The sequence below is a fragment of the Mobula hypostoma genome, chromosome 20, assembly GCF_963921235.1.
Source record: "Mobula hypostoma chromosome 20, sMobHyp1.1, whole genome shotgun sequence".
NCBI lineage: Eukaryota > Metazoa > Chordata > Chondrichthyes > Myliobatiformes > Myliobatidae > Mobula > Mobula hypostoma.
The window spans coordinates 7,329,468-7,354,781 of NC_086116.1; the positions used below are offsets into that span (position 1 = coordinate 7,329,468).

The window sequence follows — 25,314 nt, forward strand, 5'->3', positions numbered from 1 at the left end:
TCCGGTCCATTGATACTTATTCCAGGTTTTCCGGTTTATAACACCTGTACATCTTTGGAATGTGGGAGGAAACCTGGACACCTGGAGGAATCCCATGAAGTCATGAGGGAACTTGCAAACTCCTTTTGGACAGCAGCAAAATTGAACCTCTAGTTGCTGATGCTGTATTAGCACTAACTGCTATGCTACCACACTTATTAATTAAAATTTCTTTTTCAGAAAGCTATTGATCTTGTTGACATTGAGACTGGAAACATGCAAGAAGTAGTTAAAGATGAAAACATCACTCTTTGTTTGTGGGCAAACTTCAACAAAAATCCCAGGTAGGCACGTTGAATGCAAGGATTTTCCCCACTTTATTGTTTGCAATTTTGGATAATCAATAAGTAAAACTTAAACATGAAGGCCAAACTTTTTTCAGCAGTTGATCGACACACAAGAAATACACCTAATCTAATTGGTCACTTTTGATATTGGTGCAGTTAGTCACTTAGCTAGTTAGTAAAATATTAGTTTATTAAAATACTACAAGATTGCTGCTAAGATAATGCATTAGTTGACATAATGTCTGGTGCTTATTCTATTCCAGATTCAAGGGCTATGAATTTGTTAACAATCATATGGAATTTGAACTCCCTCGACCCCTGGCTATGTGTGATATTGCTGTACGAATCTTACACACCCAATATGACCACATATCTTGCCATATACCTCAGTTTCAAGCTCAACAAAAAGCTTTTATAAGTAAGCCTTATCTATTTGTAGTTGAGGAGGACACGGAAGCACAGGTTCAAGACCAGGAAGCCATTAAAGATCAGGGAGCCATTGAAGACCAGGAGGCCATTGAAGACCAGAAAGCTGTTGAAGAACAGAAAATCGCTGAGTCCAAGTATACTTTGGAGGCTAAGCTACTGATTGGTGAAGAACTAAGACTTCCTCGTCCAATGAGAACCAGGGTATGGAATGTTGTACTACAATTTACAAATACATTTAAATGATGACAAATTATTTATAACATGTTCAAAGTAATTGAATGCCATAAGACCTTAATGACATAGGAGAAGAATTAGGCTATTCAACCCATCAGGTCTGCTCTGTCATTTGATCATGGCTGATTTATTATCCTCTCAGCCCCATAACCTTTGATGCTCTGACTAATCAAGAACCTATCAACCTCTGCTCTAAATATACCCAATGACTTGGTCACAACAGCCATCGGTGGCAATGAATTCCACAGATTCACCATCCTCTGGCTAAACAAATTCCTCCTCATCTCTGTTCTGAAGGAACATCCTTGCTCTGGAAAATCTTTCTCACAATTCCAAGGAATGTGAGGGTTTGAAAATAAGCTTAATCCAGTGTAGAGCCATATTGTTCCTGTTTTGGAGTCTCTTTTTGCTCTGTGGGAAGCTTGACCACTTGTTTTCTGATTGAATTGTTGTCAGGGCTAGAAAGCTAGTTAATCTGTAAAGCTCCCTCCTAATAGCTAGTGTGCTGAGAATGGATCTGGAGATAGTGATATGTTCCTTCTGTGAGATGTGGGAAATTTGGGAGACCTCCAGTCTCCCTGATAACTACACCTGCATGAGGTGCATTGAGCTGCAGCTCCATAGAGACCGTGTTAACAGAACTGGAGCTGTAGCTTGATAACCTTCAGTTTATGGGAGAATGAGGAGGTGATGGATAGGAGCTACAGGGAGGTAGTTGAAGGAGGCAGGTCCCTGGATGACTGCCAGGAGAGGGAAAGGGAATAGTGCAGAGCAGCCCCGTGGTTGTTCCCTCAATAATGAGGGTATCACTTTGTATACTATTAGAGGGGGTCATCTGCAAGGGAGAAACTGCAGCGACCAGGTCTCTATCACTGAGTCTGGCTTTGTGGCTCAGAGAGAAGGGAGGAGGAGAGGAGTCCAGTATTGATAGGGGATTCCATAGTTAGAGGAGCAGGAAGCATATTCTGTGGATGTGAAAGAGACACCTGGATGGTATATGGCCTCCCAGCTGCCAAGGTCAGGGATGCCTCAGACTGGGTCCACAGCATTCTAAAGGGTAAGGGTGAACAGCCGGAAATTGTGGTATATATTGGTACCAATGACTTAGGTAGGAAAAGAGACGAGGTCCTAAAGAACGAATATTGGGAGTTAGGCAAAAAGCTAAAAAACAGGACTTCCAGGTTAGTAATTTCTGGATTTCTGTCTGTGCCAGGTGCCAGTTAGGGTAAAAACAAATTGATTTGACAGGTGAATGCTGAGGAATTGGTGCAGGGTGCAGGGTTTCAGATTTCTGGATAATTGGGATCTTTTCTGGGGTAAGTATGACCTGAACAAAAAGGGTGGGTTACATCTGAACCCAAGGGGGACCAGTATTGGCAGGTTTTCAAGAGCTGTGGGGAGGATTTAAACTAATTTGAGGTGGGGGAACGGGAACCAGAGTGATAGGGCTGAGGATGGGGCAGTTGGTATACAAGCAGGTGAAGAGTGTGGTAAGATTGTCAAGAAGGTCAGGCAGATGATAGGGCAAAATTGCATTCAGTAGGCTGAGTTAAAGTATAACTGGGGACCAAAATCAAAAAAGGGTGATGAATACAGGACTGAAGCTGTTATATTTGAATGAACACAGTAACGGAACAAGGTAGCTGATCTTGTAGCACAGTTAGCGATCGACAGGTATGATTTTGTGGGCATCACTGGGTCGTGGCTGAAAGGAGATGATTGTTGGGAGCTTAACATCCAAGGGTGTTACGTATTGTATTGAAAGGACAGGCAGGTAGGCAGAGGGGATGGGGTGCCTCTATCAGTAAAAAATGAAATGTAATCCTTAGAAAGAGTTGACATAGGATCTGAAGATGTAGACTCCTTGTGGATAGAATTAAGAAACTGCAAGGATAAAAAGACCCTGATGGGAGTTATATACAGGCCTCCAAACAGTAACCAGAATGTGGGCTACAAATTATGAGAGAAGTACGAGGTATGTAAAAAAAAGTCAATATACCCAAAACATGAAAAAATTCAGCAGGTCAGGCAACAACCATGGAAATGAACAAACAGTTGACATTTCTGACTGAGACCCTTCTTTAGGACTGGAAAGGAAGGGGAAATACGCCAGAATAAAAAGGTGGGGGCAGGGGAAGTAGGATAGCTGAAAGGTGATAAGTGAAGCTAGGTGGGTGGGAAAGGTAAAGGCCTGGAGATGAAGGAATCTGATATGAGAGGAAGTGGACCATAGGAGAAAGGGAAGGAGGAGTGGCACTGAGGGAACTGATAGGCAGGCGAGATAATCATAGGGATTTCAGTATGTAGTTAGTATGGGAAAATCTGGTTGGTGCTGGATCCCAAGAGGGGAAATTTTGTGAATGCCTATGAAATAGCTTTTTTGAGCAGCTTGTGGTTGAGCCCAGTAGGGGAATGGCAATTCTGGATCGGGTATAATGTAATGACCCAGATTTGATTAGGAAGCTTAAGGTAAAGTAACCCTTAGGAGCCAGTGATCATAATATGATAGAATTTGACCTGCAGTTTGAGGAGAAACTAAATACAGATATATCAGTATTACAGTGGAATAAAGGGAATTACAGAGGCATGAAAGAGGAGCTGGCCAAAGTTGATTGGAAGGGGACACTGGCAAGGATGGCATCTGGTGTTTCTGTGATAAGTTCAGAAGGTGCAGGAAAAATACATCCCAAAGAAAAATTAGTATTCTAAACTGAGGATAAGACTACTGTGCCGGACAAGGGAAGTCAAAGACAGCATAAAAGCAAAACAGAGGGCATATACAGTATAATGTAGCAAAATTTAGCAGAAAGGTAGAGAAATGGGAAGCTTTTAAAACTCATCAGAAGGCAACTTAACTAGAAAAGATAAAGTATGAAGATAAGTTAGCCAATAATATGAAAGAGGATATAAAAAGTCTTTTTCAGATACATAAAGAGTAAAAAAGAGACGACAGTGGATTTTGGACAGCTGGAAAATGATGCTGGAGCAGTAGTAATGGACAAAGAAATGGCGGAGGCACTAAATAAGTATTTTGCATCAGTCTTTACTGTGGAAGACTAGCAGGATGCCAGAAGTGTGAGAGTATAGGGGCCAAAGTGAACATCATTGCTATTACTCAGGATAAGGTGCCTGGGAAACTGAAACTTCTGAAGGTAAATAAGTCACTTGGACCAGATGGACTACACCTCAGGGTTCTGGAGGAGGTAGATGGAGAGATTGTGAAGGCATTAGTAATGATCACCAGTAAGTAGTTGGAAAGATGCTGGAATCTATTATTAAAGGTGAGGTTTTGGGTTACTTAGAGGCAAATGATAAAATAGGCCAAAGTCAGCATGGTTTTCTAAAAGGGACATTGTCAGCATGGAATTGTCTTCCCTGACAAATCTGTTGGAGTTCTTTGCGGAAATAACAGACAGGATAGACAAAAGAGCGTCAGTGGATATTCAATCACAAACAAGAGAAAATCTGCAGATGCAGGAAATCCAAGCAGCACACACAAATGCTGGAGGAACTCAGCAGACCAGGCAGTGTCTATGGAAAAGAGTACAGTCCACATTTTGGGCTGAAACCCCTTGTTAGTCGTGCCGAAGGGTTTCGGCCTGAAACATCAACTGTACTCTTTGTCAATGGATGTTGTTTATTTGGATTTTCAGAAGGTCTTTAACAAGGTGCCAGACATGAGGCTGCTTAACAAAATAAGAGCCAATGGTATTATGGAAAGGTACTAGAATGGTTAGAACACTGGTTCTCAACCTTTTTATTGCCATAGACCAATACCGTTAAGCAAGGAACTGTCGATCCCATGTTGGGAATCCCTGGGTTAGAAGATCAGCTGACTGGCAGGAGGAGAGGAATGGGAGTAAAAGGGGCCTTCTCTGGTTGGCTGCTGGTGATTAGTGGTGTGCTGCAGTGGTCAGTGTTGGGACCGCTTATTTTCACACTGTATGCCAGTTATTTGAATGATGGAATTGATGGCTTTGTGGCCAAGTTTGCAGACAGTATGAAGATAGGTGGAATGGTGGTAGTGTTGAGGAAGCAGGATGTCTGCAGAAGGACTTGGACAGATTGGGGGAAATGGGAAAAGGAGTGGCAGATGAAATACAGAGTAGGGAGGTACGTGTTCATGCACTTTGGCAGAAGGAATAAAGGTGTGGGCTATTTTGTAAATAGGGGAAAAAACAAAAACCAGAGGTGTGAAAGGACTTTGAAGTCCTCATGCAGGATTTCCTAAAGGTTAACTTGCAGGCTGAGTCAGTGGTAAGGAAGGCAAATGCAGTGTTAGCCTTGACAGCCAGGGGAAGTTTTGCTGCAGGCTCACTGACTGTCAGCGCTTTCAGCAACATTACAGAGTGCTGTGAAAGTATTTTAACAGCTTCTTTACAGTCCATGTATCTTGTGAAATTCTTAGCTTCCAGTATTTTTGCCTTGCACATTACTTGTTCTTGAATCACAAATGTTTGTAAGATGCAAAAGTTAATATTGTCAGTCCTAAGTATTTGTCTTTTTTAATGAAACAACAAACTTTAATCATGTAATGAACTTGTCTTCTGTAAATAAACATTTCATACTAAGTTGTTTAAAAATATTATTTTCTAGAGTGCTTTGACTGTTGATTCCAGAGATGAATTGAGAAAGAAGACCCCAAGCTCTGTGATGTCTTCAAGAGCGAGAAGTCTAGATCTTTTTCATGGTAGGAGAGTAGTTCTGTGCAATTTTTCAGATGACCAGGTTTGACATGGTTTGTTGTTGAAGATTTGACAAGGCATAGTTCAGCGTGATTTCCCTATAAAGTGGTAGTGTAGTGGTTCGCATGATGCTATTACAGCTCGGGTGTCGGAGTTCAGAGTTCAACACCATGGTCCTTCCCATGGGCGCGTGCATTTCCTCCGGCTGTTGTGGTTTCCTCTCACAGTTCAAAGGCATACCAGTTAATAGGTTTATGGGTCATTGTAAATTGTCCTGTGATTAGGCTAGGATTAAGTCAGTAGGTTGCTGGATGGTGCAGCTCATTGGGCTGGAAGGGCCTGTTCTGTGCTGTGTTTAAATAAAGTAAAATAAAAGTAAAGACTGGATGTACCAGATACCAAACAGCACATTCAAGACTGAGATTGGTGTGTACTTCGCAAACACGAGGAATTCTGCAGGTGCTGGAAATTCAAGCAACACATATCAAAGTTGCTGGTGAACGCAGCAGGCCAGGCAGCATCTCTAGGAAGAGGTACAGTCGACGTTTCAGGCCGAGACCCTTCGTCAGGACGGAGGGTCTCGACCTGAAACGTTGACTGTACCTCTTCCTAGAGATGCTGCCTGGCCTGCTGCGTGCGCCAGCAACTTTGATGTGTGTTGCTTGGTATGTACTTGATGGCTAAAAAGTGCAGAAGGTGTGGGGCAATGGCAATAAGTGGAGTTGAGATCCAGGTCAGCCATGGAACTTTATGGCTTAACAAGCTGAAGAGGCAAAGGTATGGATTGTTGGGGAGGAAGCAAAGAAGTTCTTTATTGATAGGTGGCTTGGAAGCAACATCAAAGTTCAAAGGAAACTTATTATCAAAGTACACATATGTCACCATATTGCTACCCTGAGATTCATTTTCTTGCAGGCATTCACAGCAGAACAAAGAAATACAATAGAATCAATAAAAAACTACATGCAAAGACTGACAAACAACCAATGTACAAAAGGAGACAAACTGGACTATTTAAAAAACCTACTTACTGTGTATTACGCTGCTGGTGTTTAGGGCGGCAATAAAGGTCCTCCATCTCTTGGCTACTCAGATGTAGAATGATTCTTTATTGCTGTTTCCACAACAGTTTTGTTTTACTAGTTAGGGTTATTAACCCTGAGCTGAACCCCCAAACCTGTGTACCACTCTGGCCTTTGCCCTTTGACCTGTTTGGCATGGGTGAACCAACGAAGAGCCAAAGCATAAAGCCCTGACTCCAGCCAACACAACTCTCCAGGTCATTGAAGCACACAAGTTTCCAAGCCACAACAAGATGGTGGTCCTCTTGGAGGAATAAATAATTCCTGAGATCATGAATTGTAGAGTTCTTGAAAATAAATTCATAGGTTGTGTTCAGTGACCAGTGAGTGAAGTTATCCAAGCAGGTTCAGGAGCCTGGTGGCTGAGGGGTAATAACTGTTCCTGAAGCAGGTGGAGTAGAACCTAAGGCTCCTGTATATTCAACATGTCGTTCCAAATGGAAAAGGTAGTCAAAGGAATGCAGATAGTGCCTGAAAATTAAAAGAAAATGTCACAGGGTGACAGTGCAAAGCTCTACTTACATATGCTGAACTAAGGTCAGTGCCAGCTGTTCTTCGATTATGCAGATGTTGAGATTAACAGCTAGAGAAAGAAGTTATATCCAAAGGGACAGAAAAGAAATAAATGCTAGTAGTCATAATTCAAATGCTGTGATGAGAATTTTCAGTGGAATATTTGCAAGTGAGAACAATATTTATTTCAGGCATGGAGAAGAAAGACATTAGGCTGTAAGAAATAGGATGGGTGGCACAGTGGGACGGGTAGTGGAGACATTGTCTCACAGCACTGGTGACCTGGCTTCAATCCTGACCTCTGGTGCTCTCTGCGAGGAGTTTGCATGTTCTCTTTGTGACCATATGTGTTTCTCTCTTAGGTACTCTGGTTTCTTCCCACACCCTGGAGGTGTGCGGGTTGGCGAATTATTTGACCACTGTAAATTGTGTTTAGTGTGTTGGTGAGTGGTAGAATCTAGGGGAGGTTGAATAAAATTCAAAATTCAAAGTAAATTTATTATCAATGTACATTGTCAGAGTCAATTATTAAGGATGAGGTTGTGGAGTACTTGGTGACACAGGACAAGATAGAATAAAATCAGCATGGTTTCTTTAAGGGAAAATCTTGCCTGATGAACCTGTTGAAATTCTTTGAGGAGATTACAAGTAGGATAGATAAAGGGGATGTAGTGGATGTGGTATATTTGGATTTTCGGAAGACCTTTAATAAGATGCCACACATGAAGCTGCTTACCAAGTTAACAGCCCATGGTATTACCAGAAAGTTAGGTTGACTGCCAGTGACTAGTGGTGTTCTGCAGGGGTCGGTGTTGGGACTGCTACTTTTTATGCTGTATATCAGTGATTTAGATAATGGAATAGATGGCTTTGTTGCCAAGTTTGCAGATGATAATGAAGGTTGGTGGAGGGGCAATTAATACTGAGAAAATGGGGCTGCGGGAGGACAGATTAGGAGAATGGGCAGGAAAATGGCAAATGAAATACAAAGTTGGAAAATACATGGTCGTGCACTTTGGTAGAAGAAATAGATGTGCAGATTATTTTCTAAATGGGGAGAAAATCTAAAAATCTGATATGCAAAGGGACTTGGGAGTCCCTGTGCAGAGCGCCCTAAGAGTTAACTTGCAGGTTGAATTGGTGGTGAGGAAAGTAAATGTAATGTTAGCATCCATTTCAAGAGGTCTAGAATATAAGAGCAAGGCTGTGATGCTGAGGCTTTATAAGGCACTGGTGAGGCCTCACCATGAGTACTGTGAACAGTTTTGAACTACTTACCTAAGAAAAGATGTGCTGGCATTGGAAAGTGTTCAGAGGAGGTTCACAAGGATGATTCCAAGAATGAAAGGGTTATCATATGAGGAAAGTTTGATGGCTCTGGGCCTGTAGTCACTGGAATTTAGAAGGATGAAGGGGGGATAGCATTGAAACCTTAAGAATGTTGAACGGCCTAGATTGAGTAGATATGGAAAGGATGTTTCCCATGGTGTGGGAGCCTAGGACGAAAGGGCACAGCCTCAGGATACAGGGGCGTCTATTTAAAACAGATGCAGAGAAATTTCTTTAGCCTGAGGGTGGTGAATTTGTTAGCACAGGCAGCTATGGAGGCCAGGTTGTTAGGTGTATTTAAGGCAGAGATTGATAGGTTTTTGACTGGCCACAGCATCAAAGGTTATGGCGAGGAGGCCGGAGGGTGGGGAGCAAAGGATTAGCCATGATTGAATGCTCCTAATTCTGCTCCTGTGTCTTATGATCTAATGATCTTCTACATAAATGTCACCATGTACAACCCTGAGATTCTTTTTCTTGTGGGCATACTCAATAGATCCATAATAACCATAACAAGCTCAGTGAAAGTCTGCACCAACTCAGGCATTCAACCAGTGTGCAAAAGACAACAAACTGTCTAAATACAAACAGACAGAATCGATAATAATAAATAAGCAATAAATATCGAGAGTATGAGATAAAGAGTTATTAAAAGTGAGTCCATAGGTTGTGGGAACATTTCAATGATGGGACAAGTGAAGCTGAGTGAAGTTATCCCCTTTGGTTCAAGAGCCTGATAGTTGAGGGGTATAACTGTTCCTGAACTTGGTGGTGTGAAGTCTGAGGCTCCTGTAGCTTCTTCCTGATGGCAGCAACAAGAAGAGAGCATGTACTCGATGGTGGATGTCCCTGATGATGGATGCTGCTTCCTGTGACAGCGTTTCGTATAGATGTGCTCAATGGTGGGGAGGGCTTTACTGAAAATGGACTGGGTCATATCCACTACTTTTTGTAAGCTTTTCCCATGGAAGGGCATTGGTGTTTCCATTACTAGGCTGTGATGCTACAGGTGAATATACTCTTCAATACACATCCATGGAAGTATGTCAAAGTTTTAGATGTCATACCGAATCTTCGCAAACTTGTAAGAAAGTAGGGGCACTGCTGTACTTTTTTAATAATTGCGCTTGCATGCTAGACCCAGGACAGGTCCTCCAAAATAATAACACTGAGGAATTTAAAGTTGCTGACCCTCTCCACCTCTGATCCTCCAATGAGGACTGGCTATGGACCTCTGGTTTTCTTTTTCTGAAGTCAATAATTTGCTCATTGGTCTTGGTGACATTGAGAAAGATGTTGTTATGGCACCACTCAGCCAGATTTTCAATCTCTCTCCTAAGAATAAGAACGTGGGGTGTCATGTGTGACGCCCAGCAAAGGTACTGGACTGATGATGCTAGTGAGAGAGATAAGAAAGACAATGGAGAAACATTCAAAATGCTAATAAGGGAGAAGAGAGGGATTAACGGGAAAGAAACACAATTCAGCTATTGACAGACCGGTTGCTTTGAACCTGAACTGTTTGAAGTTTGATGGACAGATGATACCCCAGCAGGGGGATAAAAAGAGCAGGTTTGCTAAGGCACGGACACCACAAGACCCTGGGAAGAGCAGTGTGCCCCTACAAGTTGGTGGGAGTTTGGAGGTCCGGTTCGCGGGAACCGACAAGAGGCTCACAGGGTGTAAAGGTACGATTGGTGAGAACCTGGGGTGTGTGTCCACCCTTGCCTCGGTGCCGGGTTCACCGCGGAAGAACGATCATATCCGGAACGGAGGGGTCACAGTCGGTGACCACAGCGGGATAGAAGACATCAAATGGTCTACCCGAAACCAACCGCGAAGACATCCAAAAGGTCTGCCCGAATCCAAATTGCATCTCTCTCTCTCTCTCCAATGGTACGACAACAGCGAACTGCACTAAACTGAACTGAACTCTGCTTCACTTAAGACTGATCATTTTACCCCTAGACCGAGATAGAGCTTGGTTGATTCCCATTACTCTAGTTCTGTGTATATGTGTGTATTATCATTGCTAACCTGTTACATTTATATCCTTACGGTTAGTGTACTGTATTACTTATTTCTTTAATAAAACTTTATTAGTTCCTAGTAATCCAGACTCCAACGAGCGTTCCATTTCTGCTGGTTTGGCAACCCAGTTACGGGGTATGTAACATAAGTAGGGATCTCATCCGGGATTTTGAACGCCAATGGACTGGGTAAATTGATTGGGTTAAAATTCCCGAAAGAAAGAAAGGGCAAACAGCAGAAATGGAGATTGAGGAATTTCTAAAGGCGCCAACCTTGGAGGCATTAAAGGATGCCAGGAAATCAGAAGTGGCGACTGTTGCAAAACGGTTGAATCTTTTTAAGGGGAAGCCGACAATGAGGAGAGCAGAGATGCACAGAGCTATCATTGAGCATTATGTATCTAGAGATGTGTTTCCCCAGGGGGAGCTGGAGGTGGTGTCTATGAGCAAACCTGGTGGAGAGGCGGTGCAGCTGCAGATGGAAAAATTGAGACTCAGGCATGAGTTCCAAGGCAAGCAATTAGAACGAGAAGAAAGAAAGGAAGATGCAATTGGAACGAGAAGAAAAGCAGTTAGAATGGGAAAAAAGAGTAAGGCAGTTAGAACGAGAAGAGAGAGAGAAGGAAAGGGAGTTTGAGCTGGAGAAGTTAAGGATGATGCTGGAGAGGGGCCAAATGCTGAACCAAGGTGGAGGGTTCAGGGCGACCCAGAAGGTTAGGTTGGGATAAGTGGGCTGTTTTGCTTCAGAGCGTGCTGAAAGGGAAGACTCACCAAGCTTACTCGGCATTGTCAGCAGAGGATGCCCAGAGGTATGATGTAGTGAAAGAGGCTATACTTAGGATTTATGAGTTGGTCCCGGAGGCATACCAGCAAAGGTTCCGGAATGTGAGGTAGCAGTGGGGCCGCACATGTTTAGAGTTTGCCCGTGAGATGCAGATGTAATGTGAGCGTTGGTGCGCCTCGAAAGGGGCCAGTGGGGATTATGACAGACTGCTACAGCTAATACTGATTGAGCAAATTAAAGGTTGTGTCCCTGAAGGTATGAGGCCCTATCTAGATGAGAAAGAGGCAGAAACCTTAGCCGCAACTGCTAAGTTAGCGGATGAGTACGCATTAACACACAAAGCAAAGTTTACCCCGAGTAAGAGCTACCAGAAGAGTAGTTGAGAAGGCAGAGAAAGTTCGCTGGAAAAGCCAGAAAGTAAGCTGGGGACTAGTGAGAAGGATAAGGAAGACAGGAAGCAGTTTGGTAGGAAGTCTCCTGGGGTCGTATATTATAATTGTGGGAAAGCCGGTCACATTGTGTCCAGGTGTTTAGCCCCAAAGAAGGAGACGGGGAAAAGAAAAATGATGACTCTGACTGGCTGTATTGAGCCGGCAAACAAACCGCTAGGGGAGAAGAGGTCTGATAGAGTTCAGGAAGGGCGCGAGAAGTTTATTTCGGCCGGATTGGTGTCGGTGAAGGAGGGGTCAAACCCAGTTCCAGTACGGATCTGGAGAGACACTGGGGCTCGTCAGTCATTGATCTTAAGGAGGGTGTTAGACTTTAGTTCAAAGGGACTGAAGCAGTACCTTTGCACCAGATACACCTAAAAAGCGACTTGCTCTCCGGACCGATCACGATAGGGGTGAGGCCTGAATTACCGATAGAAGACGTGGAGGTCTTACTCGGTAATGACCTTGCAGGCGGAGATGTGTACCCAGCAGTAAAGCTGATGAGCAAGCCTGCCAGGACTGATGACCCGCCCATGGACTCACAGGTTTATCCCGTTTGCACAGTGACTTGGCTCATGTTCAGAAAGGCTGCCGAAGCAAATGTAGATTTAGCTGAGACGCTTTTACCAGCCTTGTACCAGGAAGGGTTAGAAAGTAAGAAGAAGGAGCATAGTGGAGCGGAAGGAAGTGAGGGAGTTGAGGTAGATTTATCATTAGCGAGAAAGGAATTTATACAGGCACAGGAATGAGACGAGGAGCTGATGGTTTTGACGGAGACAGCTCTCTCCGAAGCAGAAGTAAAAAAGGAACCAGTGGGCTATTATATGAAGGAGGGAGTACTGATGGGGAAGTGGAGACCAAGTACCGTGTCCGCAGATGAGGAGTGGGGGGTGGTACACCAGGTGGTAGTGCCGAAAATTTATAGGGACGAGATTTTTAACCTGGCCCACAAGATACCCCTCAGTGGACATTTTGGGGTGAGGAAAACAGTCGATAGAATTATGAAAGAGCTTTACTGACTGAACATGAGGAAGGATATTATTGAGTATTGTAGATGTGAGCCGACACAGTTAGAGCCTATTAATATGTTAAAAGCTTACCACAATAAGAAAGCAGACCTAGTCGGTGTTATCATGAAAATTAATGAGGCTGGGGTGCCAAATGATAAGGAGAAAACCCATCTTGAAAAGATAAATATGGTGCCGACCAGATTGGAGAACTCTATTGTTTTGGCTCACTTTGCTGATAAGGTCTCTCACTTAACCCCCGAACAGAGCGAGCCGCTGATAAAGCTAATTAACCGGCATGCAGATGTATCCCCGAGGCGATGCAAGGGGACGATACATGATGTTGTTGTTGCCTCAGACCAGCCTATTAAGCAACCCCACCCCTATAGGATGAACTTGGAGAAGGGTAAGCTAGTGGAGAAAGAAATTGAGCACATGCTAGCCGCAGATATTATTAGGCCATCCAAATCGGAATGGGCGTCTCCCTGTGTAGTTGTCCCGAAAGTCGATGGGAGCATACGGTTCTGTACAGATTACAGAAAAGTGAATGCCATCACAAAAACTGATGCTTACCCCATCCCAAGGGTAGACGATTGCATCGATAGAGTGGGGAGAGCTAAGTACATCACAAAGATCGATTTGCTGAAAGGGTACTGGTGCGTTCCTTTAACCGACCCGGCTAGAGAAATCTCAGCATTTGTATCTCCATCTGGGTTATATGAGTATAATGTTTTACCTTTTGGCATGAAGAACGCCCCAGGGACCTTCCGAAGGATGATTAATTCAGTGATAAAAGGATTAAATTAACACAGAAGTGTATATTGACGATTTAGTGGTCTGGAGTGACACGTGGGAGGAGCACATTGTGGCAGTAGAGGAACTGTTTAAACGGCTGTCTGAAGCCAACCTGACAGTGAACCTCGCGAAAGGTGAGTTCGGCCACGCTAAGGTCACTTATCTGGGATTCGTGGTAGGACAGGGGCAGCTGGCACTGATGCAGGCTAAGGTGCGGGCTATCTCTGAAGTTCCCATCTTGATGGACAAGAGAGCTCTGAGAAGGTTCTTGGGGATGGTGGGGAACTATCGGAAGTTTTGCAAAAAGTTTGCGGATATTACCCTCCCTCTTACTAAGCTCTTGCCGAAGAATGCGAAGTTTGTGTGGAACCACCTTTGTCAACAAGCCTTCAAGAGTCTGAAGGCTATTCTGTGTCACCATCCTGTATTGAGTGTGCCTGACTTTTCAAAACCTAGCAACAGATGCTAGCGACGAAGCGGCCGGGGCGGTGTTGTTACAGACAGACAAAGAGGAAATTGAACACCCAGTAGCTTATTTTTCTAAGAAGTTTAATGTCCATCAGAGAAATTATTCCACTGTGGAGAAGGGATTACTGGCAATCATACTAGCATTACAACATTTTGAGGTTTATATTTGTCCGGCACGGAAACCACTGATAATTTACACTGATATCAATCCATTAGTGTTTTTGGCCACTATGATGAATAAAAACGAACGCTTACTAAGTTGGCGCCTGGTATTACAGGAATTTGATATTAGAATAAAACATATAAAAGGAACGGACAATATGATTGCTGACTGTCTGTCAAGGTGTTAAAACTTAAAGTTCTCTGTATTAGCCGAATAGCTGATGACTACCTGTATATTATTGTGTATCTAATAATGTGCATTCATGCCCATAATTTTTACCCCGGTAAAAACCCTTTTGAGGGTGGGGGTGTCATGTGTGACACCCAGCAGAGGTACTGGACTGATGTTGCTAATGAGAGAGATAAGAAAGAGAATGGAGAAACATTCAAAATGCTAATAAGGGAGAAGAGAGGGATTAACAGGAAAGAAACACAATTCAGCTATTGACAGACCAGTTGCTTTGAACCTGAACTGTTTGAAGTTTGATGGACAGGTGATACCCCAGCAGGGGGATAAAAGGAACAGGTTTGCTAAGGCATGGGACACCACGAGACCCTGGGAAAAGCAGTGTGCCCCCACAAGTTGGAGGGAGTTTGGAGGTCCGGTTCGTGGGAACTGACCAGAGGCTCACAGGGTGTAAAGGTACGATTGGTGAGAACCTGGGGTGTGTGTCCACCCTTGCCTGGATGCCGGGTTCACCGCGGAAGAACGATCATATCCGGAACGGAGGGGTCACAGTCAGTGACCACAGCGGGATAGGAGACATCAAAGGGTCTGCCCGAAACCAACTGCGAAGACATCCAAAAGGTCTGCCTGAAACCAAATTGCGTATCTCTCTCTCTCTCTCTCTCTCTCCAACGGTACGACAACAGCGATTACTGTGAACTGCACTAAACTGAACTGAACTCTGCTTCACTTAAGACTGATCATTTTACCCCTAGACTGCGATAGAGCTTGGTTGATTCCCATTATTCTAGTTCTGTGTATATGTGTGTATTATCCTTGCTAACCTGTTACATTTATATCCTTACGATTAGTGTACTGTATTACTTATTTCTTTAATAAAACTTTATTAGTTCCTTGCAATCCAGACTCCAACGAGCGTTCCATTTCTGCTGGTTTGGCAACCCAGTTACGGGGTACGTAACAGGGGAGAAAGTATCAACAACTTCAGTATTAGAAGAGAGAATAAGATGATGTATATAAGATGGTGCGTATAACATGAAGAGAGGCATTGATTATGTGGATAGTCAGGGACTTTTTTCCAGGGCTGAAATGGCTAGCACGAGAGGGCACAGTTTTAAGGTGCTTGGAAGCAGGTATAGAGGAGATGTCAGGGGTTAGTTTGCTATGCAGAGAGTGGTACCAGCGACGGTGGTGGAGGCGGATACGATAGGGTATTTTAAGAAACTCTTGGACAGGTACATGGAGCTTAGGAAAATAGAGGGCTATGGGTAACTCTAAGTAATTTCTAAGGTGAAGACATGTGGGCTGAAGTGCCTATGTTTCTGGAGAATTACGGAGCCTCATCCTGTGGTCTAAAGCGTTTTCCAGAGTAACTTTCTCATAAATAAGAACTGTTTTAAAAAATATTCTTATTTTAGTTCAGACATTTTAACACCTTCTCAGTTTAGATGGTACTTTTAGGACCATAAATTAACACTTTTATTGGATTGTTTCGCTTCTGCTACACCAAAAGTCTGAGGATAATTTTTTAAAGATTTACTTTTGTTCAGAACTTGCGCTGTTAATTATAAGGTTACAATCGTCACAATATTCAGGAAAAATGAAATATGAGAATTTGAGATCTTTTTCGTTACTTGGAAAGGGAATTCTGTCATCTGTCATGTTATGATTTAACTTTTTTTTATATATACATACAGAAAGTGCATCCAAAGAGGCAATAGATCAACATATTGTTGACTTTAATCAGTACACACCTCTGGGCGGAGTATATTATTTTGACGTGTTCAAGTTGCCACCTCAGCCCGTGTTTGTTAATGGATGGAGAATTGTCCAGGTACTTCTTCATATGCTAAAATCACAATTGTTGGTTAACAGCTGGTTCTTTCTGTATATAAAATTGTAAACATGTTAAGAAAGAGCTTGTTTCTAAACTGGCAAATACAGCAAATCCCATGGCAATATATAAAGAAGAGCACATTATTCTTTCAACCAATGGCATTGGCGAACATGTTAAAGATCAAGGATGAGCTTTATTCCCCATGTATACTTACATTTATTAGGAACTTGCTGTGTTGTGTTGGTCAGAGCATGACATGCAATGAAAAACAACATTTGCCAAATAATAAAGAATAAGGAATTATATAAAGTTAGAGGATAAAATATGAATGTGGAACAAAATATGCATAAATACATCAATACCAACATGTATTCACAATGTAAACAGCATTATAAAAAGTGATTTGAATTGTTTACAATGCAGTGCACTAACTGAAGTAATAAACAGAGGGGGTGGGGGTAGGCTAAATAGAATGGTTAATCAGATTAACTGCCTGGGAGAGGAAATTTAAGATGGCATGAAGTTTTTGAATTAATAGCCCTATAACACTTTCCAGAAGGGAGTTCTTGGAAAGGACAGTTTGCAGGTTGGGTAGAGTCTGCAATGATTTTCCTCCCCACTTCTTTGTCCTGTACACAAACAAGTCCTGCGGTGATTGGAGATTGCAGCCAATGACCTTTTCTGCTGACCTGACAGTTCATTGTAGTTTTCGTATATTGTGAGAGGATATTGCACGAAACCAGTCGGTAATTAAAACAGACAGTATCACACTCAGGTACACCTGAATGTTAATTACAAATATCTAATCAATCAATCACGTGGTAGCAACTCTGTATAAAAGCATTAAGACATGGTCAAGAGCTTCTGTTGTTCAGATGTATGGAGGGCTATGGTCCATGTGCAGGTTGATGGGACGAGGCAGAATAATAGTTTGGCATGGACTAAATGGGCCAAAGGGCCTGTTTCGGTGCTGTTGTATTCTATGACTATGTATCAATTTGCTGTGCATATTCCATACTCTGGAAACCAAGTTGCTGATTTAATTTGTGATCGCAGTTTAATTTTCCTCTTCTAGAAGCCATTTAAGTTTGCTCTTGGTCCCGCTTTTGGTGATTCTTTGCAATGCTATTCAACCAGCCAGGCTGAACGTGATCAAAGTCCAGCTTGGGGAGACAGAAGAGACCGCAGATTCTGGAACCGTAGTAACAAACAATCTGCTGGAAGAGGTGAACCAGTTGGGTAACATCTATGCCCTGATCCAGGATTTTGACCCGAAATGTCAACAATTTCTTCCCCCTCCAGATGCTGCTCATTCCGCTGAGTTTCACCAGCAGATTGTATGTTGCTCCAGTCTAGGGAACGTAAGAGATAATAACGTGTGTAAATGATTACTCCAGAAAGATGGAAATATTTCACCAAAATATAAATATTTCTTTTTTAATCCATCTTAAATCACTTTCAATATTTGATAGGATTCAATGAGGTCCCCCCCCCCAACCTACTCATGATTGTAAACTCGAGTGCAAGCCCAGAGCCATCAAATATTCCTCATGTGTTAACTCTTCCATTCCCAGGATCATTCTCGTGAACCCCTCTGGACTCTCCCCAGTGCCATCCTTTCTTGGATAAGGAACCCAAAGCTGCTCACAATACTCCAAGTGCGGTCTGACTAATGTCAGCTCTCCATCCCCTTCCTTTATTTAATCAAGCTCTCCTTTTATAATAAAATCTAGAACATTAATAAACAATCTCTAGAGGAGGGAAAACTTGTTATCAGATGTCCCTTTGTCATCGCAAACAACAGGAATTCTGCAGATGCTGGAAATTCAAGCAACACACATCAAAGTTGCTGGTGAACGCAGCAGGCCAGGCAGCATCTCTAGGAAGAGGTACAGTCTCTGGAGACAGCTTATCCACTGATGTCTACTGTAAGCCTACTGACTCTCACAGCTATCTGGACTATTCCTCTTCTCACCCTGTCTCTTGCAAAAACGCCATCCCCTTCTCGCAATTCCTCCGTCTCCGCCACATCTGCTCTCAGGATGAGGCTTTTCATTCCAGGACGAGGGAGATGTCCTCCTTCTTTAAAGAAAGGGGCTTCCCTTCCTCCACTATCAACTCTGCTCTCAAATGCATCTCCCCCATTTCACACACATCTGCTCTCACTCCATCCTCCCGCCACCCCACCAGGAATAGGGTTCCCCTGGTCCTCACCTACCACCCCACCAGCCTCCGGGTCCAACATATTATTCTCCGTAACTTCCTCCACCTCCAACGGGATCCCACCACTAAGCACATCTTTCCCTCCCCCCCCTCTGCTTTCTGCAGGGATCGCTCCCTATGCGACTCCCTTGTCCATTCGTCCCCCCCATCCCTCCCCACTGATCTCCCTCCTGGCACTTATCCTTGTAAGCGGAACAAGTGCTACACATGCCCTTACACTTCCTCCCTTACCACCATTCAGGGCCCCAGACAGTCCTTCCAGGTGAGGCGACACTTCACCTGTGAGTCGGCTGGGGTGATATACTGCGTCTGGTGCTCCCGATGTGGCCTTCTATATATTGGCGAGACCCGACACAGACTGATAGACCGCTTTGCTGAACACCTACGCTCTGTCCGCCAGAGAAAGCAGGATCTCCCAGTGGCCACACATTTTAATTCCTCATCCCATTCCCATTCTGACATGTCTATCCACGGCCTCCTCTACTGTAAAGATGAAGCCACACTCAGGTTGGAGGAACAACACCTTATATTCCATCTGGGTAGCCTCCAACCTGATGGCATGAACATCGACTTCTCCAACTTCCACTAATGCCCCACCTCCCCCTCGTACCCCATCCGTTATTTATTTTTATACACACATTCTTTCTCTCACTCTCCTTTTTCTCCCTCTGTCCCTCTGACTATACCCCTTGCCCATCCTCTGGGTTCCCCCCCCCCCTTGTCTTTCTCCCCGGATCTCCTGTTCCATGATCCTCTCATATTCCCTTTGCCAATCACCTGTCCAACTCTTGGCTTCATCCCTCCCCCTCCTGTCTTCTCCTATCATTTTGGATCTCCCCATCCCCCTCCCACTTTCAAATCTCTTACTCACTCTTCCTTCAGTTAGTCCTGACGAAGGGTCTCGGCCTGAAACGTCGACTGTACCTCTTCCTAGAGATGCTGCCTGGCCTGCTGCGTTCACCAGCAACTTTGACGTGTGTCCCTTTGTCATGTTGGTTCTCAGTGTCATATTTATCATTAAGTAGGTAACCTTCAGGACCTGAAGTTTCTGGTTGCATTAGTGGCTTGGAAAGCAATTGGGAATGAAAGCCATTTAAATGTTTGGATTGGCCTGTTAAATTGACAGCAGGTATAAGTTTGTCTTTTGTGCATCCTTAAATAAGCTCAGTTAACTTATACTCCTGTCCCTAATAAAGTGGCTAATGAGTGTGTGTTTATGGTCTTAAGCTGCTGTAGGCTATCAGCTTCAAGGTTCAATGTGATGTTTGTTCAGAGATGCTCTTCTGCGCACTACTGTTGTAACGTGTGGTTATTTGGGTTACTGTCACTTTACTGACAACCAGAACCAGTCTGACCATTCTCCTGAAGCCTTCCTCATTAACAAGGGGTTTTCACCCACAGAACCGTCACTCGCTGGATCTTTTTGCTTTTCTCTTTATTCTCTGTAAACATTAGAGAAAAATCCCAGAAGTTTCTGAGATACTCAAACCACCCTGTCTGGCACCAACAATGATTCCATGGTGAAAGTCACTTAGATTACATTTCTTTCCCCATTCTGATGTTGGCTCTGAACAACAAATGAACCTCCTACTTGCTTTTATGCAGTGAGTTGCAGTCACATGATTGGCTGATTAGCTATTTGCATTAATGAGCAGGTGTACTTGATTAAGTGGCCAAAGTATATATTTATTTTATTTTATTTAATGATATAGGCCCTTCCTGTCCTTTGACCCACACTGCCCCACAACCCCACAACTCCAGTTAACCCTAATCTAATCATGGGATAATGTTGTATGTGTGTCTTCAGGCTCCTGTACCACCTTGTCGATAACAGTAATGATAAGAGAGCATGTCCTGGGTGGTGGAGGTCCTTATGGAGGCACTGCCTACTGAAGATGTTGTTGATGGTGGGGAGGCTAGCACCCATGATGGAGCTGGCTGAGCCTATAGCACTCTGCACCTTTTTACAGTACCGTGCGTTAGCCCCTCCATACCAGATGGTGATGCAACCAGTTAGAATGGTTTCTACAGTACATCTTTAGAGCTTTCTAGAGTCTATGGTGACATACCAGATCTCCTTAAACTTCTAATGAAATACAGCTGCTGGCATGCCTTCTTCTGGGGAATCTACCTCTAGGTTCCTACACCTGCCAACTTTGGTGCCAGATCACCAAATTACATATTTTATATGTAATTTGTTTTAATGTTTTTAATCGTCACTTTAGTTTCTGTATCTTTTTAATGGAGTAAATGTTTAAGGGTATTTACAGCAATGATTGTCGTTTTAACTCTGCATGGAACTCAGAACCATTTAAACCAGCCTTAAAATGTCCCCAACAATTATTAGAACTTGGCTTCAATCCAAGTCTTGAAAAAACAGACAGGTCATTCTGAGCCTAGTCACTATGAGGTCTGATGCCTTGCCTTGTTGACTGACTTCCAGGGTTGAGCTTTCTGTTCTCCATACGTGGCTGGGCAATTGCAGGCATGGGCATGTGCCGTGATTCTGCTTAAGAGGTCAAATTCGGCATTTTTTAATGTCTTATGGCATCAATTTAATCCAAGATGGTGGTGCACCCAGTTGTAGTGGCCACTCTGGGTCTAACAAAAGGGGTGATTGTTTGTCTTATATGTCCTTCTTATAATTGCAAGACCCTACTGGACAATAAGACTGTTGTTTATGCACTTTATGTCAACTTGTACATCTACAAAATACTTCTTTTAATCTGTTAAAATTATTGTGTTAGTATTATTTTATGTGCTGAATGTGATATATGTAGTGCCTTGGTCCCTGAGGAAGACTGTTTTGTTTAGCTGTATACATGTGTATGGTTGAATGATAGTATCTTGAACTTCAAACTGATATCATAAGTAATGTGTTGAAGAAAGGACTAATAAGTAAACCTGTTGTGGTATCTATATTTTTAGCTATCGGATACAGGTTTGCAACCATTTCCCTATCCATTGGTGACATCCAAGGATAGCACTTCCTTACTGCCAAATCCTGATGAGAAGGAAGGCGAAAACCAACCTGTGCCACCTGTAGGAATCACCATCAAGCTCCCTCCGAGGGCATTATTTTTTGAACAACCCAAGCCTGCTAGATGGGATGCAAAAGGTATTGTATTTATTCAGACTTATTTAAACATCAAAATACTGGGGAGGCTAGGAAGCGAAAGGCTAAAGTCTGAACCATCCCATTACAGAAGTTAATCCTTACTAATAAATGAAAATTAATAAAAAACAGCAAGCTCTAGAAATCTAAAATTTAAAAAAATGATCGAAACACTCAGCAGGTCAAGCAGCATATATAGAAGGAGAAACAGTGGTGTTTTCCTCATTCTGCAAATGCAGCCTGATGTACTGAGTGTATTAAGCAATTTCTATTTTTATTCTGAGTTCATATTGGTGTTTGGGCTGTATTAGAAATCATAGTTCATAGGAGAAAACAGTCCTCTTTTAAATGTTTTGTGCTATACAGTATTTCTCACAAGTTTATTAAATTTACTGTATTCACTGTCTTTGGAAATTGGTCCTGTGGGGCTCTCAGGAGTAAAGGCAATCTCTGTTATGGAATTTTGGATAATGGAGATTCCATAAGACCATAAGGCTCAGGGCCAGAATTAGGCCATTCAGCCCATTCAGTCTGCTTTGTCATTCCATCACGGCTGATTTGTTATCCCTCTCAACTCCATTCTTCTGCTTTCTTCAAGAACTATAAACATCAATTTAAATATACCTCGTGACTTGACTTCCACAGATTCATCACCCTCTGGCTTAAGAAATTACTTCTCATCTCTATTCTAAAGAAATATTCTTGTATTCTGAGGTCGTGCCCTCTGGTCTTAGGTCACAGAGTCATAGAAAAGTACAGCACAGAAACAGGCCCTTCAGCCCATATAGTCCATGTCAAAATATTTAAACTGCCCAGTCCCATCAACCTGCACCTGGACCATAGCCCTTCATACCTCAGCCCTGCTATCCATGCACCTATCCAAACTTCTCTTAAACTTTGAAATTGAGCTCATATGCACTACTTGCGCTGGCAGCTCATTCCACACTCTCACCACCCTCTCAGTGAAGAAGATTCCACTCATGTTCCTATAAAAATTGTACCTTTCATCCTTAACCCATGACCTCTAGTTGTAGTCCCTCTCACCTCAGCAGAAAAACCTGCTCGCATTTATCCTATCTGTACCCCTCATAATTTTGTATACCTCTATCAAATTTCCCCTCAATGTTCTATGTTCCAAGGAATAAAGACCTAACCTATTTAATCTTTCCTTATAATTCAGGTCCTCCAGACCCAGCAACATCATTGTAAATTTTCTCTGTACTCTTTCAAACTTATTTACATCTTTCCTGCAGGTTGGTGACCAAAACTGCACACAATACTTCAAATTAGGCCTCAGCAATGTCTTATACAACTTCACCATAACATCCCATCTCCTGTATTCAATAGTTTGATGTATGAAGGCCAATATGCCAAAAGCTTTTTTTTACAACCCTGTCTACTTGTGACTCCACTTTCAATGAATTATGGACTTGTATTCCCAGATACCTTCGTTCCACATCACTACTCAGTGCCCTGCCGTTTACTGTTTAAGACCTACCCTGGTTGGTCCGACCAAAGTGCAACACCCTGCACTTGTCTGCATTAAATTCCACCTGCCATTTATCAGCCTATTTTCCAACTAGTCCAGGTCCCGCTGCGATCTCTGATAGTCTTCCTCGCTTTTCATTACTCTCCCAATCGTGGTGTCATCTGCAAACTTGCTGATCTAGTTAACCACATTATCAACCAAGTCATTGATACAGCTGACAAACAACAATGGACGCAGCCCGGATCCCAGCAGCACTCCACTAACCACAGGCCTCCAGTCAGAGACGCAACCATCTACTACCACACAATGGCTTCTCCCACAAAGCCAATGTCTAATTAAATTTAATACCTCATCTTGAATGCAAAGTGACTGAACCTCCCATGCAGGACCTTGTCAAAGGTTTGCTAAAGTCCATGTAGACAACATCCACTGCCTTGGCTTCATCAACTTTCCTGGTAACTTCCTCAGACAACTCCATAAGATTGGTTAGACGTGACCTATCGCGCACAAAGCTATGCTGACTATCCCTAATCAGTCCCTGTCTCTTCAAATACTCATAGATTGGGTCCCTTAGAATACTTTTTAATAGCTTTTCCACTTCTGATGTCAGACTCACCAATCTATAATTTCCTAGTTTATTTTTAGAGCCTTTCATAAATGGTGAAACATTAGTTATCCTCAAATCCTCCAGTATCTCACCTGTTGCTAAGGATGATTTAAATATCTCTGCTAAGGCCCCTGTAGGTTCACTCAGTATAAGAGAAATACTCTCCACATCCAGTCTTTCTAGGTCTTTCAATATTTGACTTCCCCTCATTCTTCTAAACTCCATTGAGTGAAGATCCAGAGCCAACAAACGCTCTTCATATATTAATCCTTTCATTCCTGGGATCATTCTCATAACCTCCTCTGGACCCTCTCCAATGCCAGGACATCTCTTCTTAAATAAGGGGCCTTTGACAGCTCACAATATTCCAAGTGTGGTCTGACCAATCTCTTATAAAGCCTCAGCATTACATCTTGCTTTTATGTTGTAGTCCTCTCAAAATGAATGCTAACCAAGCATTTGCCTTCCTTACCACTGACTCAACCTGCATGTTAACCTTTAGGGAATCCTGCATGAGGACTCCTTCTACAGATGCCCTGCTTCCTCAACACTACCTACCTCTCCACCTATCTTTGTATCTTCAACAAACTTGGCTACAAAGCCATCAATTCCATCATCCAACGCATTGACATATAACATGAATAGAAGCGGTCCCAACATTGACCCCACGGAACACCACTAGTCACTGTCAGCCAACCAGAAAAGTCTCCCCTCAACTTTTTGCCTCCACCCAGTCAGCCAATCTTCTATCCGGCTAATATCTCGCCTGTAATACCATGGGCTCTTATCTTGTTTAGCAGCTTCATGTGCAGCACCTTGTCAAAGGCTTCTGAAAATCCAGGTAAACATCATTTACTGACTCCTTTGTCTATTCTAGAGGGCTCATTCACAAGATGCTCTAGAAAGGCATTCTACAAATTCCTTCACTTGGGATCCAGCACCAACTTGATTTTTTCAACCTACCCTGCATATTGAAATCCACTCTGATTATCACATTCACCCCTACTGAATTCACAAATCACTACCCAAAAATTTGAGATACAGAATAAAACTCCTTCTCAGAGAATTTGTGTGGGAAATAGCAAATTTTTTTTGCTATTTCCCACATAATGCAAAATGTATTTTTTCAACTTGTGTTTCTTAATGCATGCACTCATAAGACAGATTTGCATTACAGAAAAAATCATGGTAACGGCCATTTTCAAGGAACACAACCCTGTTGTAATGTGTTAGTTATTAGTATGTTGAAATAAACAATGCCCCCTTCATTAATTAGTATTTTCATTACTTCTAGTCCCTGGGGCTAACAGAATCAGCTAGTAGAGGTTGACAAGACTAATGAAAAGCATTAGAACAGTTTTCTTTCTTTTCAAATCTTTTTATTATTATATTATTCAAAAAATACATGAGTACATCAAAGTAACAACACTTACAATGTCTCAAGGAAAAAAAAATATTATCTTAAAGATTGGAAAATTTTGAGATAATAAAAAAACCCTACTGAGCAGAAAAAGTAGAAACCCCCCCCCCCCCATTAGGTGTACAACCCCGGAGCCATGCGTCATATAAAAACTTCTAAAA

The 25,314-nt window shown here is 42.8% G+C and overlaps 1 protein-coding gene across 2 annotated transcripts in view; it reads left to right on the forward strand.

Moving 5' to 3' along the window:
* Positions 1 to 25,314, forward strand: part of dnai7 (dynein axonemal intermediate chain 7) — a 114,064-nt gene that overhangs the window by 42,334 nt on the left and 46,416 nt on the right. For both annotated transcript variants that reach the window (XM_063072320.1, XM_063072319.1), the window contains 5 exons: positions 220 to 323; positions 590 to 956; positions 5,586 to 5,679; positions 16,160 to 16,296; positions 21,451 to 21,640. In XM_063072320.1, the coding sequence (XP_062928390.1) occupies positions 220 to 323; positions 590 to 956; positions 5,586 to 5,679; positions 16,160 to 16,296; positions 21,451 to 21,640 (892 nt within the window). The remainder of the gene's footprint in view (positions 1 to 219; positions 324 to 589; positions 957 to 5,585; positions 5,680 to 16,159; positions 16,297 to 21,450; positions 21,641 to 25,314) is intronic.